The sequence below is a fragment of the Ruditapes philippinarum genome, unplaced genomic scaffold, assembly GCF_026571515.1.
Source record: "Ruditapes philippinarum isolate M1 unplaced genomic scaffold, ASM2657151v2 ctg211_1_1_1_1, whole genome shotgun sequence".
In the NCBI taxonomy this organism is placed as follows: Eukaryota; Metazoa; Mollusca; class Bivalvia; order Venerida; family Veneridae; genus Ruditapes; species Ruditapes philippinarum.
In genome coordinates, this window is record NW_026852000.1 from 174,562 (window position 1) to 194,019 (window position 19,458).

General features: G+C 33.4%; 1 protein-coding gene across 3 annotated transcripts in view; it reads left to right on the top strand.

Annotated features, from left to right (window-relative positions):
* Positions 1-19,458, top strand: part of LOC132745703 (rap guanine nucleotide exchange factor 1-like) — a 74,583-nt gene that overhangs the window by 2,010 nt on the left and 53,115 nt on the right. For 2 of the 3 annotated variants that reach the window (XM_060734670.1, XM_060734676.1), the window contains exon 2: positions 3,228-3,388. In XM_060734670.1, the coding sequence (XP_060590653.1) occupies positions 3,228-3,388 (161 nt within the window). Of the gene's footprint in view, positions 1-3,227; positions 3,389-6,714; positions 7,054-19,458 lie in introns of those variants that run through there. The other variant, XM_060734681.1, reaches the window with a different exon arrangement.

Genomic DNA, 19,458 nt, shown 5'->3' on the forward strand with positions numbered 1-19,458 from the left:
TCAAATGTAAACCGTACATTCTATATATCATTTAAAGGTTTAAAATCTATGTGAAATATGACCTTTATGTGAATTTTATCATGTGAATGTCTATTTTTGGACTTCGTTAAATCCTTTTATTAATAAGTTGCTTGTTCAGAAGATTTGTCAAGACTTGTGCACTATGAATAATAATGTCCAAGATACCTGAACAATATAATCAGTGCCTAAAGCATGACACAATGCTTAGTATAAACATAGTGAATCATCTGGTATGTTCAGTAACCTTATTGTTTTTATTTTGCATTTAAAAAAAAAATGTTTTTGATCATAATTTATTCGGTGCTATCACATAATTATGATAATCACATGACCTACTACATGTTCATCAGAATAAATGAGCATAAAGATAGGTACCTGCTTTAAATAAATTTGAATACTGAGCAATATATATTTGAGTGTGCGGAAATTTTGTTTTGGTTATTCTCCAAGTGTTAGTCTGACCATTCTTTGCATGTTTGAAAAGGTCCTGAAAACCCCTCTTTGGATTGCAAGTTTAAATTAGAGTTGTCCTGATTTTGCAATGCTTCTGATCAATTATCATGAATGGTTATTTGTGAACTGTGAATGTACGGGGATGTAACTAGAGTGACAGTCTTATGATAATGTTTGGTACTAGTGCTGCAATATTTTACACAGTCAATCAGCATTTTACTTTTTTTTTTCTTATTTCAACAACTGACTGGGCTGGCTCAGTTACCTAGTACATGTACTATGATCTGTAATATTGCAATCAAATTAAGGAAGCAGAAACTATTTATCATAATTAAAATTAAAGCTTGTTAAGTGACGAGATTCCTATTTTTTGCCCTGGATTGCAAGAGTGCATTTTGGCATCATATAACTCATTATAAAACTCATAGAAATATATGTTCAGGAGGCTGTTAGAAAATAGAAGTTACAGGTTACCAGGTAGACTGGAGATACATAAATCTCTGTAGGTAGAAAAGTAAATCATCACACATACATGATTTATTAACATCATTCTTTTATATATTTTTGTATACATGTTCCTTATCATTTTCAAACACAAAAAACAACAACAAAAATACAACAATCTTATTGCCATTAATTTACCTCTTAACCTAAGCCTATTTTCTGATTTCTTTAATTTTGGCATTACTTTCCTGGAAAAAAGTATGCCATTGCGTACATGGCCTTATAGAAAACTACTCCCCAGTCATATTATATTTGTAACCTGTCAAACTGCCTGATGGTCTGCCTTATATCATTTTCATTTTTTAAAAAATGAGCACAGTTATAAATAAAAGGCATAAGCCTTTTTAGAGACGAATAAAACCATTTGTGAATATAAAAATATTCAAGATCTATACAAAGTGTAAATATTAATTCCTAAAATTCCTGCCTATTTCTCTTTTTATTTTTTTACTGGAAACTAGGCATTGTTTTACTACGAACTGTACTAGGCAGTAGTACACATTTTATTTTAACTATTGTAGTACAATGTTACAGCATTTGTTAGACAATGATAATCATTAGCACATGTGACATGCAGCTGGTTTAACAATGAACTTCATACTCTAACATTTTTACAATGTTTCCACTCAGTTCTTACACTGCAGTCAACTCTCATTTATCTTTTATTGTAACTTGGGCCTGAAATGCATCCCTATGTCGAATGCTCTAACTGGATGTTTGTCATTGTGTACATGGCAAGATTTCCTATCTGTATCTCCTCCTGTTTTTATATGCAGGAAAAATCCATGTTTCACTACACATGATTATATGATAATAGACAATTTTAAATTGCTTATTTCTGCAAGCAGTATTTTGTTGTAATTGGCAAGGTGCCGTAGTCAGTACAGTGCATTTGTATATACATTACACATATAATATAAGTTATAACTTGCATTTTGTTGAATATTTTTTACATTACAGTATATTATTTTGTCAGATTTTCTTAGGGGAAGGGGATTGAAAAATTTATGTTGGGAAGAAAATTGTTAAAAATAAAAATGCATGAAGCTTCAGTGTAGGCATATTGTTTCCATAAGATCTCAATGTCCTAAGAATATTTTTTAGCTCAAACTCAGATCTCAGGTATTTGATTGGTCAGAAACCAGCACAGAATGTTTATTGACCAATGAAAATCTCGAGATTTAAGCCAGAAGAACTCAGGAAACGTTTTATTACCTTGAGACAAGGGCCTGGTCAGTTTTGAAAATTATTTAATAAATTTATGATAATTAACATGGAAAATTCTGAAATTCTTTAGACAAATTATGATATTTTTTTACAGAAATATAATTGATTACATGTTCTTACAAAAAGAATGATGTGCTTTTAAGTTCGTTTTGAGTATGTAGCTTATGAGAGTGGGCTTCTAGGACTTATCCACTTAATGGACATATCTGAAATTACTGGGACACTTAATTTAACTTTCTCAAAACTTGTCTGGAATGTCCATTTATTCAAAAGCTCTGCCAAAGTGCAGGATTAGCAGGGGTCCTTTAAGGGCTGATTGCACTAGGAAATTTATTTGGAATCATGCAGTTTTCCCCAAAATTTCAATGTTAATCAAATATTTTTTGCCCCATTTGCAAAACTATAGTTTATATGTAGTTGGACCAAAATAAAGGAAATTTTCTTACTCACTGGAAAAAAAGCCTGAAGTGTTTCAAATGCATGATTCAAGTTAAATGCATAATCTGGATCATAGAATCTTCTTACTGGGATCTGTAGGGTCTAGAGTTTAGATTTTTGTAATGTATGATGGACTATTAGACTCTTCAAAGTTTGTTTAAATTCTGACTCTGTGTAGTGTGATCAAAATTAGCAAAGTCCTTGTCACTGGGTCACTTCATTTTATTATAGGATCATAAAGGAAAAGCATAAGGAATATTTTTATTTTGTGGGGGCGGGGTTCAAAATTTTAAGAGCTTAGAAAATTGTTATATAGCTTTGTCATGACTTACATTTTCGTCAAGGGAGCTAAATATTGTTAATTTAAGGGAACTATCTAAAGATACACTCTCTAGCTATCAGATGAAAATGTTATATTGGATTTTTAGTACTACCAGTATTACCAAGGGAAGAAACTGCAATATTAAGTTTGTAATGTATTTAAAAACTCACATTTCTGTATGTTTATAATCTTATTATATAATGTACTAGAATTTAAAACAGATTAATTAATTAGCTTATTGTTTTTTTGTTTTTGTTTTCAGAGAAGACCTCCGGGTCCAAAGTGTTAAAAAAGGCAAGATCATTTCGGGAAGATTTTAAAGGTTTAATCAAACGCCGTCCTTCCAACTCGAGCACACATGGTCTTCCAGCTGGTAAACCAAAGATACAAGTGAATGGTGGTAGAGTCGATGACAAGGATCCTGTAAGTACTATACATGTATGTTCAGTGTTAGTAAAGCATGTAGGTCATGGGTTCAAGGTCACAACTTATTGCATCATATAGCATTTCAAACTGTACTGGTTAGTTTCAGCAGATCCAAGAGTGCTTTGATTAATAAAATAATGTTTGAAGTAATGTTGGTAATAACACAATAAACTGTTTAGCAACTCTTAATAGTCTTAAATCTATTTTGACATGTTATCGTGATAAAAAAAATCTATTATATAGTAAGTTAGTGAAAACAAAATCTTAAAAACTATTTTAACGGTCATCAACAATAAAACAATTGTAGGAATAGGAAATTTTCCCCATTAAAAGATGATTAGGAAGTCATTCTTAAACACTCATATATTCAAAATGCATGATTCAGAACTTGAATACCAATTGCATTATCTATAAGCATTAGGCTAGAAATGACAGTTGTTTTTTGTTATTGGTTACTGTTATAAAATATTTTCTAAAAGTCATACATGATGCACACTACATGTATAAGAGGATTTTGCCATACTGTGTGACGAGTCCTATTTCTAAAGTATATTTACTTGGAACCATTTAAGTGTTGAACTGTCATCAGGGAAATTTGATAGTGATATTTGTTTTGTCATTTAACAAGAAGCTTTCAATATGTCTTTTAATGGGGTGGCATCTTATTGCAGGAGAATGAATCTTAAATAAACACTCTTATGTAAGCATCCTCTGATGAACTAATGGATGGTCTTTTTTCTTAAGTTTAGTCATTTTAATCTTAATGCGAGAAGGTCTATAGACTGACTGCTTGCTTTTGTAAATACTTAGTTTTGGCTTTAGAGTGGTGGTCAGTATTTATATGATACTGACCTGTGGTCAGTAAATGATTTTTAAGGCAAAGTTGTTTCAAGGTTAAGGTCACTGAGAAAATTCATTATTTTATGTGTTACATTTTGTGCTGTGGGTGAGTGAATAGTTCAACCCTAAATTTGCTGAAGGTCTTAAATTGACTCCAATTTTGGAACTGTCCATTGCCATTTTTTGGGAAAGATAAAATTTGAACCTGGTCAGTCAGCAGTATAAAGCCTTAGCCAGACTGCACAGATGGTTCCGCCAGGGTAGTGGTTAATCTACAGTTTGTTATTGCCTTCATGCTATGTTTAGGGAGTTGGATAAAAGAAAAAATAATAGACCATGCATAGGAACATCTGTGTTTAACAACGCAGTGACCCTTAATTTGTATGATATAATGTACCAAAACTTTGTATCCAGATTTTATCAATTTCTCTTCACTCGGCCATAAAAATCATTGCAACCCTTTCCTTATCCTTATCATACAACTAGAGTGATGTCTGATATCAGACAATTTATTTACATCTTCTCAATCAAGTTTACATCATTGACTCTCAGTGGTGCATTATGGGGGTGGACAGCATCTATCAATACCAAGGATGTTCATAGGACTATCATACCTTTCCACAATTTAGGATTATTCATGAATAGGTGTGTCTATAGGCATATTTCAAAAGAATATAGCAAAATATTTAATATATTTTGAGGATATTTAATAATGAAAAAAATATCAAGGAAGAGATTTTCAGGAGGTAGTAAGTTCATAGATAAAATGGTACCTTTGTTTCGTTAATCTTACTCATAAGGGTATCAAATGCCTACAATCCCTCTTTAGACTGGTATTTAAGAATACATATACATGTAGGTGATATAATTTTGAAGGAAAAAAATTTATGCATTTAACACTTTTTAAAGTAATGTAGAACAGTTGTATTATTGTGGCTGTATTCTAACAATGGGTGAATTTATGAATCAATTGGTGAAACTGTTGGTGGTTAGGCCAATTTTTTTTTATATTTTGGTTTACTGATTTTTTCCAAAAAAAGGTAGGGTCGGCGGCGGCAAAAAAAAAAAAAAAAAAAAAAAAGTTTTCATAACTATAAATGTGGTGCATACATATACATAGTACTTACTAGAGCAATGAAATTAAATACATCGCCGATTGTCTATTCCAAAGATTGTTTAAATACACAAAAAAAACTTTTGCTCATATTGCCATTGTTTAAAAACACACATGAAATCTACACACAATGACTTTTGACAAGTGGCAAGCGAGCTCTTCAAAAGAATCTGTCATTCTTTGATGTTTACACACTGCTGTGTAATCTGAATCATCAAAGGTGCCGAAAATCAGCTGACTTGCACTCATTTCTTTATAGATCAGATGTTAAAAAAAAAAGTGTCAAGAAAAGATTACACAAAGTCATGTTCAATTTTGCCCATTGTGAAAATATTTTTATCGGATAAAAAGCAGGTCAATTTTTGACATAAAAATCTATTAAAAGTAAGTGCGGGCATTTTTTTATTTTGTTTGTTTGAAAACCTGTATTCAATCTGCTTTTAAAGACTAATTTTTTTTTGTTAAATCTGAAAATACTGATCTTGTCAATTGCAGCAGATTTCTCTCGCTCTGTCCTTGAATGTAATTGCTTACGTAATTTGGCGTGTTTTTTTTTTTTGTTTGTTTTTTTTTATTTTTTTTTTTTTTTTTTTTTTTTTTTTTTACATTTTTACGCATTTCGACCTTCAATGCATTGATGAAATATGATCAAAGCCTAATTATAATTCTGTGAGAATGGCTTGACCCCATTTAACAGACATTCTTTCATAATACACCAATAAACACTTTCCCCAACTAGCAGACGACAGGCTATTCTCGAGTAAAGATAACCGGTTGCGTATCTCACTGTATAAATCGTATGTAAAATAGTCTGGCATATGGTAGGTTTAACAGTTAATTAAAATACTTACCGCGACATTTCTTTGACAAGTCCTTATTAGCAGCGTATTTCAAGACAACACAGATTTTTTTGGGGGGCAGATTTTTTTTTTTTTTTCATTTTCCCAAAATACAGAGTCGGCGGGTCAGTAAACCGAAATATCAAAAAATAATGGCCTTAAGGAATTATGCAGACCAAAATCAACCAGCATTTCTGTCATCATAGTGCAATAACCGATTAACTCCTATTAAATGTAGAAGAACTTATTCTGATATTGCACCAAAGTGATAACATCCATCATCATAGTCTGCTTAGTTTGCTATTCAGTCAGTTTTCCCTTAAATTGATAAATTGTTGTTGTCCAGATTAAGAAATGAATAGTTGTCCCGATAGGAAGCTGGACAAGTCCATTTTAGATATTTAGGGGATGGGTAACGGAACTGATGTATATATTGAACAGTGAAGGAACTCTCCTAGGTTAGCTGTCAGATAACTCTCTCTATAATCCACAGGTCTATCTTATCTCTCTACTGTCAGTCATAGTGTCTAGCTTGAACAAGGCTTATTGTTGACTAATTGTTGTTGTGCTATAAAGTGATGATTTGTTACTGATACTGTAGACAGTGTATGTCTATATCGGACTGTATCAGACTATATCGTATTATTGATTCAGTGTGTTTGATTGAAGCTATAAATGATAATTATTCGGATTGGAAATTTTTGGTCATGATGTGAACTGTAAATATTTATGAGTAAAGGAAATATATTTACTCTGCCAGGAAGAAAAACTTTATGGACACATATAAGATTTATTAATCATTTTATAATCTGTTGCTATGACAAAGAAATAAGATGGGGAAAATGGCTAAAAAAGTGGAGCTGAAAACAGTAAGTTGTCAGAAATTATTTTTGGTAACATTTGTAAAGTAATAAACAATGATTTTTGTGTAAATGAGTCATTTTTGTTGAGATTTGAAATAATTACCTGCCAATATTTTTGTAATTCAATTGTCAACAGTAATTTTTATGGAATCAGGATATTGTTTTAACCATTTATTAAAGGTGTGTTTTTTTTCTTACTTCTTCAGAACTAGTAAAGCCATAGGAACTTTAAAGTTTATTAATGATACTAAAATGTCAGATTTTCTGTAAAATTCTTGAACCCTGTTCATATGTATATTGAGAAAATTTCAAGTTCCAGTCCTGTTTGATTCTTACTTGAAATGATAATGGCTGTGTAATTACGAAATAATGAAGCCATTAAGTATTATTGATGAAACTGTGAGTTGAGAAATAAAATAGAAAAATATACAAAAAAAAATATGAATTACTAATTTATTCAATAGGGATTATTCTATATAATTGTTGTATACATGTACTTGGTGTGAACATTTTTAGGATAAAATTCAACATATGAAATATTTTTTCTTTGTACGAAAAAACAGACAAGGTTTATACCAGAAACCAAATTAAAATTGATATTTCAATATTATTATTTTACAAAGTACTATCTAAATCACCATATTCTAAGAATGATAATAATTATAAGACTATATGTAATTTATCATGATAACAAGGAATATCATGTCAGTACAAATGCAATACAAAAGTGATCTGTACCAGAGGGGTCCGTACTGTCAGTGCCTGAAAGGGCGGATGGATCCTCATTTAGCCTAGAATACGCAGTCTTGTCATCTGTACCACATATATAATGGTGAGAGTATGTTTGATCAAAGATTATAACCCATATTCATCATAATTTCAAGACATTATGCATGTTGAAATGTTCATGAATCCCAAATAATTAAAAAAAATAAAATCAACACTTATCCCTGCAATATACATGTATATTCATAACGGTTGAAAATACTGGTGATTTCACAAACTGAAATCTTCCCTTGCTTTTTTTCTCAGTGATCTTGAAATTGAAAGACACTGTGGCTTCATGTTTGAATACACAAATTTTGTTTGTCACAGGTCAGTCCAGTATATATCAATGATTTTGTCTGTATTAAGGAATAATTATCATGCAGGCTGAAGGTTTGTTAATTGTCTCCAATATTCGTCTGGTTATCAACAGACATACATACATGTGAGGACTTGGGTTGATGACATTTTAGCTTGGTTATATATTTTCACCATTTCTTTGATTACTGTCCAAAATTATAAACATTCATGAACTTAACCATTTGTATAGTATTAGCTTTATTTCATTCTATACTAATGTTGCATTAAGTTTAATGTATGTATACATATTTATACAAATTTTTATTATAACCCTGAACATGATGGAACAGGATTAGTGATATGTTTTTGCCACTGGTATAGAGCCAGGCCAGCCTGCACTTCTACGCAGTCTAACCAGGCTCTTCACTGTTTTTGTAGATCATTTTTCCACATTTTTATATTGAAATGCCTTAAACTTAGACAAATATAGCATGTTGTTATTATTATTATTGAGTTAGGTATTGATGCTAGACAGATTACATGGGTCACATTAAGTTGTTTATGCCTGGTTTCTTACAGTATATACAGTCTGTATGTGTTTTTACTGCATTCCTAGACCAGCATGTGTTAATTATTATGACACCTGTTGATTGTTCTGGAGGAATGTTTACCTGTGTTACATGCTGAAATATCTTATATATTATGTTTTTCTTTATTATACCAGTCACTCTACAGATATTTACATATTTATTTATTAACATCAAAGGTTAGTGAACTTTCCTTCATGTAGTAAAGTCATATCTATTACATACTATCCTCAGAGATACACACACAATAAATTAAAAAAATCTGCTGGTATTTTATTTTTTTCTGGAAAAAAACAACAGAAATACCAATCATACTTGCTTGGAATGATTCATGGTAAGAAGAATTACTATTGTTACTAGTCATCTATTGTTACAATATAGGTTTATCATTTTCCTGGAAAGCTACTTGCCAGTACTTCACATCTGAATGAAGCATTGACCAATGTTGTGTTTTGCAAGTAGAATTTTAAAGAGTAAGTAATAACTGAAGTACCAGTTCATTTGACTTATTTCAGCAAACTAGAACCATTGTACCTTTCAGGGCTATTTTTTGTCATCTGTATATTATTTTAGAAACTGTATGCTCAGAAGTTGGACCAGAAATGATATTTTTTCACTCATGAGGCTTACTTTTCAAAACATCCCTTTGATTTGTTACTACTAAACAAAAGAAAATACAAACCTCTGGAAATCAAACAAAATCTGTTTCAATAGACAGTCTGATTTCAGATTATTGGACAGTGGTGAATAATTTGTAAAAGTTTTATTCCTGTTTTATGATGCCTACAACAGCTGAGGCTCCTCTTACAACTTTCTTAATCTGTTAACAGACACAATATGTGTATTTTATCCTTTACTCTTGTTTGATTGAAATGGCTTGAGGAAAGGCATACATGCCATAACGTCCCGGATGCCCGGGACAGTCCCGGAAATAAGGTGTCTGTCCCGGAGGTGTCCCGGAGATAATTTATGTCCCGGTAAAAAAAAATTCTAAAATAATCTACTTTGAAGCAAGAAATTTTACATTTTTATATAATTTTATTGTCAAGTTTTTATAAACTAGTCTAGAACGCTAATAACGAACGATTATCACCTAACAGCATTGCAATGGTGACACTAATCCTTTGATTGGTATATCTACGTGCCCCTTCCAACAAACAATTATCGGCAATAATTTTGAATAATTAAAAGATTAATAGTTTACCCCTTCCTGAGCGAAGGTGTCATACATTGTAATTAACAACTGGCTAGTATAAATTTAATCCGCCTGGAGGCAGTTATTAGTGGTCAAACACCGTGAAAATTACCGCTAAATTTGAGGTGATAAAATCTACAAGATTCAGTGAATGTTTCAGGTAAACGACATGGCTAATTGTCATTACTTAACATAGCTTTTTCCTATTTTGTGACCGATTGAATTAACGATGCCTAAATACTTAAAAAAGATAGAAAAACTATTAATAATTATTGACATTCTGTCTTTTGTTTATGGTGTCATTAAATTTGCAAGTTGTACAGGTAATATAGGTTGAATGCCACTATGTAAATTAAAAAAAATATGTTTGCTGATTAATGCCCCACCTCCAAATGAAAAGTGTCCCGGAAATGAGTGTAAAAATTATGGCATGTATGGGAAAGGTAAAATTTAGTTCATGGTAACCTTTGTTTGCAGTTGTGTCTGAATCCAGGTCTGATTTAGTAAATGTTAGTATTTGCTTGCACTCCTGTCTGAATCCAGGTCTGATTTAGTTATTGTTAGCTTTTGTGTGTAGTCCTATCAGAATCCAGGTCTGATTTAGTTAATTATGTAAGTCTTTGTTTGCACTCCTGTCTGAATCCAGGTCTGATTTAGTTATTGTTAGCTTTTGTGTGTAGTCCTATCAGAATCCAGGTCTGATTTAGTTAAATGTAAGTCTTTGTTTGCACTCCTGTCTGAATCCAGGTCTGATTTAGTTATTGTTAGCTTTTGTGTGTAGTCCTATCAGAATCCAGGCCGATTTAGTTAATGTAAGTCTTTGTTTGCACTCCTGTCTGAATCCAGGTCTGATTTAGTAAATGTTAATCTTAAACTCTTTGTTTGCTGTCCTAGCAGAATCCGGGTCTGGGTTAGTTAATGCAGTTTTGTCTGAATCCAGGTCGGATTTATTACATTTTAGTATTTGTGTGCAGTCCTAGCAGAATCCAGGTCCGGGTTAGTAAATGCAGTTTTGTCTGAATCCAGGTTAGTTTAGTTAACATGTACTATATCCTTTATCACAATGTATAAACAAGTATTATCCAAAAAATAGGTATAAGTTAAAATACATAGACTCCCAAGATTAATTTACAGTGATCAGAGGTAACAAGTGCTTGTAATTGCAAGACAAAATTGTACTCGATGATTTCGTTATTTACTGTCTTTATTTTAAGCTTTAATTTCGGTCTGTTCATTTACCCTTCACTTTTTGCTTGGTCCATGTCTTTGGCTTTTGTCAGCCCACAAACATTAAACATTAAAAACATTTACTGGTATGTAAGGTATCATATAAAATTTCAGTGTTACATATAGGATGCCTTAGAGTTTATTAATGATCTGTTTTATGAATTATTGCAAGATAATTTTGGCTAGGTATGAAGAATATTGGCTGTTTAACATTGTTGTGTGTGTGTGTGTACATGTGAAACTAGTTTAACATTCTTTAAACTCATGTTGGATCACTTTCATTTTGATTATAAAGATAAAAATAAATCAGATTTACCTAATCCATTACCGTCAAAGAATACCCAGGTAAAACACATTCAGTGCTATCTCAACAGATTTCCATGTAAAATTCTGTTATCACTCACAAATTGGCAATGCAAATTTAGCATGAAATGTACCAGATTACTTTAGGGGACTTTCCATTGCAACTTGCAAATTGCTGAGTGTATTGAATTAGAAAGTTGACTTGTAGGGGAGCGTAAGCATTTCATTTAGCGGTCTGGAACCATAAAAGTTGGTTATATAGATATATGTGGTACACATTAAGCTATATGTTTTTTTGTGGTACATAAATAGATCTGGAACCATAAAAGTTGGTTATATAGATATATGTGGTACACACTAACCTATATGGTTATTTGTGGTATAATATATTAGATAGATCTGGAACCATAAAAGTTGGTTATATAGACATATGTGGTACACACTAACCTATATGGTTATTTGTGGTATAATATATTAGATAGATCTGGAACCATAAAAGTTGGTTATATAGATATATGTGGTACACACTAACCTATATGGTTATTTGTGGTATATAGATAGATCTGAAACCATAAAAGTGGTACACACTCAGTTAAAGGGCTAGTTGTGGTACATGGATAGATCCAAAACCGTGGTACACACTCAGTTATATGGTTAATTGTGGTAAATATATATATATATATCTGGAACCATTAAAGTTGGTTTTATTGATATATTTGGTATACACTCGGTTATATGGTTATTTATGGTGTATAAATAGATCTGGAACCATAAAAGTTGGTTATATAGATATATGTGGTTACACACTAAGTTATATGGTTATTTGTGGTACATAAATCTTGCACTCACTCGCAGCAAACTTTGCAAAGTTTTTCCTGAGCAGTACTGTTGTAGCATCATCAAGTAGTTGACAAGTCACTTTGATTTTATCTTACACAATTGTCCAGCATCTGATGTAGATACTTAGGTCATTCACCATTCAACCATATATACCATTGTTTCTCAAGTTGTTCATCTTGTTTTATAGATAAAATAGAAAATGAAAATGACAACAATATACAAGTGATAAGTGATTGTAGTAGTTTGAAAGTATGAAATTAATTAGTTTAGGAGAGATTAAATCTATAAATATAGCAGACACACAAATATTTACCTCACAACCTGTACAGAGCAACCACCCTTTGGTAGACAACTAATCTGGTTGTTACAGAGAGGTATTGCTGTAGAGAAGTTAAATATTTTGTGAAATATTAGTTTGAAAGAATGGATTATGTAAATGTTATAAAGAGGTTACTGCTCGACAAAGAATAAAATCATGAAAAAAACTTGAAAAATTACTTTTTAAAAATCCAGTTTCGGCCCATTTCAGTTGTCACATGTATGCAAAGGGCGACTCTGAATAGGATGAAAATCATGCGTTAAATGTTGTTTTATTTAATACTTAAAGTATACTTGTATTAAAGTGGTTGTTAGAGGACTTTTATGTTGCTAGCATATAGACTTTGTAACAGTAACAATTACAAAAAAAAAAGATCAAATTTATGGTTCAAATTTAGTTGAGCAGTTAACATCTTTCTTGAACACCTTTGAAAAGATTTGTCCATTAATGCTATCATTTTAGTGCGGACAAAAACTTCTTGGTATGTGAAACAAAATATCCTATGTTAATTAATTGAATAAGTTTAAATGCCCTCTCATACCACCTAAATCAAATATTTGATTTAGAAATTCAATGAAAGGGAAGCACTTATTATGTAATAATTGCAAATTCAATAATGGAATATTGTTATCTTTTAGCCTGCGAACAGCAACTGAAACTAACCAATGCAACCAGTGCAGTCTATGATGGTGGCTTTATTGTCAGTACTTAAAAATGTTACCTTAATTTATGAATGGTTTTGTCTAGATTGAAAGATGGATAAGTGCATTTATGTCATTTAGTGTAACCAGATATTTAGTTTGAAGTACTGTATGAAATGTAAGGAATGTAGGGTAATTCTAGGAAAAGGTTTGAGGACTTACGTAGGAGGGATCAATACATGAGCTACCAGTTATAATAAAACATTCTGTAAATACAAATATATAGAGGATATTCAAGTTTTTTCTATAAATACATGATTTATTTTCATCGAGTGGTATGAAAATAAATATTTCATGAGTGGCGGTAGCCACGAGTGAAATATGGTAATTTTCATGCCACAAGATGAAAATAAATCATGTATTTATAGAAAAAACTTGAATTTTCTGTTTATTATGTACATTTTTCTCTTTTTTGCGATAAAATTTGAAAAACTTTCCCTTAAATTTTGTGTACTGGTAGAATTTAAAAGAAAGTAGTCCGGCAAGACACCAGTGAAAATACGGAAAATATGTTTCACTGCAGTGAAAAATAAATTTTTACAGTGAAAATACGGAAAATGAAAATACGCATTTTATTTCATCAATATTTCTCAATATTTCATTTATAAGTATATAATAAAGAATATTATTAATAACTAATATCATTCAAAGGTCATTATTGGTCATGGTCACAAGCCCGTCATTCATTCTTAAACCAAATTTCTTCTACATGGAACAATTTTATTGTTCAAATTGTTGTTATATGATTTGCAGGAATGGTTTATTTCGGGGGAAGATTTAAGTTGATACATTATCAGCCATATAACTGTATTGATTATGAAAGCACTGTATGCATGTCAATGTATAATTTCTGGAGACATGCTATGGCACATGTCCAAAAATACTCAGAAACAGTTCGATTTCACTGAAATATGATAGATGCAAAAACATCACTCACTTAAGATACTGTAATATTTTATTACAGCCGTTTAAAGAATTCCAGAGGGACAGTTTGGCTTTCTTTGCTGTAAAATGTAAACATTTTCTGGGGTAATGAGCATTCTGCCTGCCATTTATTCAAATCATCTGGTGGATTTGAAACTGGTTTGAATAAACATGTCTGAATATTTTATTTAATAATCTCATTTTATTTTTATCTCCCTCATTTGAAGTTCATGCTAGAAACCATGTGTTTTATGGTAAATGATGTCAATAACTGGTTGTACATGTTGAAAACACCTGAGGGTGCCGCATGATCGTGTCATCTATTTTCTCTATGATTTTGTAAAAAAAATAATAAAAATGAAAATTGATTTTATGGAATTTACCAGTTGTCATACAGATTTTTATTAAAACATGCTACAGACTTTGAACCACAATACCTTCCTGTATTTTTTTTCACTTTTAGGGAACTGTTGCAGGGCCCATTTAGATGGGAAATATGGTGAGAATGAGAAAAAAAGGAGACAGTTAGAAAAGGATAAAAGAAAGTCCATTATTTGTCAAATTGTACCATTTTTTTCATGTTCTACTCTGTCTAACTGGGGGGGGGGGGGGGGATCTGAGGGGTTCTTCCTGGGTAATGTAGGTTTAGGCCATCTGGGGTTTAATTAGTTTAAGACTTGCTAGGACCTCATGAATGATTTATTATTTCATTGTGGCTTGCTCCTCATTTTATATTTATCTCAGTCTGGCTGGCTCCTTAGGTTAAATTTATCTCTGTCTGGCTGGCTCCCCATGTTATATTTATCTCTGTCTGGCTAGCACCTCAGGTGATATTTATCTCAGTCTGGCTTGCTCCTCAGGTTATATTTATCTCAGTCTGGCTAGCACCTCAGGTTATATTTATCTCAGTCTGGCTGGCTCCTCATTTTATATTTATCTCAGTCTGGCTTGCTTCTCATTTTATATTTATCTCAGTCTGGCCAGCATCTCAGGTTATATTTATCTCAGTCTGGCTGGCTCCTCATTTTATATTTATCTCAGTCTGGCTGGCTCCTCATTTTATATTTATCTCAGTCTGGCTGCTTCTCATTTTATATTTATCTCAGTCTGGCCAGCATCTCAGGTTATATTTATCTCAGTCTGGCTGGCTCCTCATTTTATATTTATCTCAGTCTGCTGGCTCCTCATTTTATATTTATCTCAGTCTGGCTTGCTTCTCATTTTATATTTATCTCAGTCTGGCCAGCATCTCAGGTTATATTTATCTCAGTCTGGCTAGCACCTCAGGTTATATTTATCTCAGTCTGACTAGCACCTCAGGTTATATTTATCTCAGTCTGGCCAGCACCTCAGGTTATATTTACCTCAGTCTGACTAGCACCTCAGGTTATATTTATCTCAGTCTGACTAGCACCTCAGGTTATATTTTATCTCAGTCTGGCCAGCATCTCAGGTTATATTTATCTCAGTCTGACTAGCACCTCAGGTTATATTTATCTCAGTCTGACTAGCACCTCAGGTTATATTTATCTCAGTCTGGCCAGCATCTCAGGTTATATTTATCTCAGTCTGGCTGGCTCCTCATTTTATATTTATCTCAGTCTGGTTTGCTCCTCAGGTTATATTTATCTCAGTCTGACTAGCACCTCAGGTTATATTTATCTCAGTCTGGCCAGCATCTCAGGTTATATTTATCTCAGTCTGGCTTGCTTCTCATTTTATATTTATCTCAGTCTGGCCAGCATCTCAGGTTATATTTATCTCAGTCTGGCTAGCACCTCAGGTTATATTTATCTCAGTCTGACTAGCACCTCAGGTTATATTTATCTCAGTCTGGCCAGCATCTCAGGTTATATTTATCTCAGTCTGGCCAGCATCTCAGGTTATATTTATCTCAGTCTGACTAGCACCTCAGGTTATATTTATCTCAGTCTGACTAGCACCTCAGGTTATATTTATCTCAGTCTGGCCAGCATCTCAGGTTATATTTATCTCAGTCTGGCCAGCATCTCAGGTTATATTTATCTCAGTCTGGCCAGCATCTCAGGTTATATTTATCTCAGTCTGACTAGCACCTCAGGTTATATTTATCTCAGTCTGACTAGCACCTCAGGTTATATTTATCTCAGTCTGGCCAGCATCTCAAGTTATATTCAGGTTATATTTATCTCAGTCTGGCCAGCATCTCAGGTTATATTTAGTCTCAGTCTGACTAGCACCTCAGGTTTATATTTTATACCTCAGTCTAACTAGCACCTCAGGTTATATTTATCTCAGTCTGGCCAGCACCTCAGGTTATATTTATCTCAGTCTGGTTAGCACCTCATTATATCTTCTCAGTCTGATCTAGCCACCTAGTTATATTTATCTCACCTGGCCAGCATCTCAGGTTATATTTACGCTCAGTCTGACTAGCACCTCAGGTTATATTTATCTCAGTCTGACTAGCACCTCAGGTTATATTTATCGTCAGTCTGACTAGCACCTCAGGTTATATTTATCTTCAGTCTGACTAGCACCTCAGGTTATATATTATCTCAGTCTGACTAGCACCTCAGGTTATATTTTATCTCAGTCTGACTAGCACCTCAGGTTATATTTATCTCAGTCTGACTCTCAGGTTATATTTATCTCAGTCTGACTAGCACCTCAGGTTATATTTATCTCAGTCTGGCCAGCATCTCAGTCTGACTAGCACCTCAGGTTATATTTATCCTCAGTCTGGCAGCATCTCAGTTATATTTATCTCAGTCTGGCCAGCATCTCAGGTTATATTTATCTCAGTCTGACTAGCACCTCAGGTTATATTTATCTCAGTCTGACTAGACCTCAGGTTATATTTTATATCAGTCTGGCAGCACCTCAGGTTATATTTACCTCAGTCTGACTAGCACCTCAGGTTATATTTATCTCAGTCTGACTAGCACCTCAGGTTATATTTATCTCAGTCTGGCCAGCATCTCAGGTTATATTTACCTCAGTCTGACTAGCCACCTCAGGTTATATTAATTTCAGTCTGGCCAGCATCTCAGGTTATATTTATCTCAGTCTGACTAGCACCTCAGGTTATATTTATCTCAGTCTGGCTAGCACCTCAGGTTATTTTTATCTCAGTCCCTGGCCAACATCCTCAGGTTATATTTTATCTCAGTCTGGCCAGCCATCTCAGGTTATATTTAATCTCAGTCTGGCCAGCATCTCAGGTATATTTATCTCAGTCTGACTAGCCACCTCAGGTTATATTTATCTCAGTCTGACTAGCACCTCAGGTTATATTTATATCAGTCTGGCCAGCACCTCAGGTTATATTTACCTCAGTCTGACTAGCACCTCAGGTTATATTTATCTCAGTCTGACTAGCACCTCAGGTTATATTTATCTCAGTCTGGCCAGCATCTCAGGTTATATTTACCTCAAGTCTGACTAGCACCTCAGGTTATATTAATTTCAGTCTGGCCAGGCATCTCAGGTTATATTTATCTCAGTCTGACTAGCACTCAGGTTATATTTATCTCAGTCTGGCTAGCACCTCAGGTTATATTTATCTCAGTCTGGCCAACATCTCAGGTTATATTTATCTCAGTCTGGCCAGCATCTCAGGTTATATTTATCTCAGTCTGGCCAGCATCTCAGGTTATATTTACCTCAGTCTGACTAGCACCTCAAGGTTATATTTATCTCAGTCTGGCCAGCATCTCAGGTTATATTTATCTCAGTCTGGCCAGCATCTCAGGTTATATTTATCTCAGTCTGGCTGGCTCCTCAGGTTATATTTATCTCAGTCTGGCTTGCTTCTCATTTTATATTTATCTCAGTCTGGCCAGCAACTCAGGTTATATTTATCTCAGTCTGACTAGCACCTCAGGTTATATTTATCTCAGTCTGGCTTGCTTCTCATTTTATATTTATCTCAGTCCTGGCCAGCATCTCGGGTTATATTTATCTCAGTCTGACTAGCACCTCAGGTTATATTTATCTCAGTCTGACTAGCACCTCAGGTTATATTTATCTCAGTCTGGCTGGCTCCTCATTTTATATTTAACTCAGTCTGGCTTGCTCCTCATTTTATATTTATCTCAGTCTGGCTAGCACCACAGGTTATATATTTATCTCAGTCAGGCTTGCTCCTCAGGTTATATTTATCTCAGTATGGCTGGCTCGTCCAGTTATATTATCTCAGTCTGGCTGGCTCCTCATTTCATATTTATCTCAGTCTGGCTGGCACCTCAGGTTATATTTATCTCAGTCTGGCTCCAGGCTCCCCATGTTATATTTATCTCAGTCTGGCTGGCTCGTCCAGTTATATTTATCTCAGTCTGGCTGGCTCCTCATTTTTATATTTATCTCAGTCTGGCTGGTTCCTCAGGTTTTATTTATCTCAGTCTGGCTGGCACCTCAGGTTATATTTATCTCAGTCTGGCTGGCTCGTCTCCAGTTATATTTATCTCAGTCTGGCTGGCTCCTCATTTTATATTTATCTCAGTCTGGCTGGTTCCTCAGGTTTTATTTATCTCAGTCTGGCTGGCACCTCAGGTTATATTTATCTCAGTCTGGCTGGCTCCTCTGGTTATATTTATCTCAGACTGGCTGGCTCCTCAGGTTATATTTATATTTAGCAATAGTTCGATTTCACTGAAATATGATAGATGCAAAAACAACACTCACTTAAGATACTGTAATATTTTATTACAGCCGTTTTAAGAATTCCAGAGGGACAGTTTGGCTTTCTTTGCTGTAAAATGTAAACATTTTCTGGGTAATGGCTGGCACCTCAGGTTATATATATCTCAGTGAGGTTAGATGCCTTTTGAGTCAACTTTGCATGTTGGGTTATATTTAACTCAACCAGGATTTTATATAACATTTTATTTTATAATCTCAGGCTAGTTCTTTAATTATATTTTTCTCAGTCAGGCTAGGATCTGAGTTATATATTTATTTTTATTTAAGTCTGACTATTAAATTTTACTATCAGCAGCCTACACAATTAATAAATATATAGAATGAGCCTCATTTCAAAGACATGCTTAAACTAATGAATATCATAAATAAATTTTGTGAAATGAGATATACAATATTATAAATGTTTCATGAAGTGGGCGAAAAACTCTATAAATGGACAGAATGCCATAACGATGATAAAATGTATGTCTGACGTAAAGAATGACTTTAACCACCGTCAGACATTTATTGGATACATGGCTGTACAAGTAGAGAAATGATTTGTTTAGTCACTCAGAAGCTATGGTG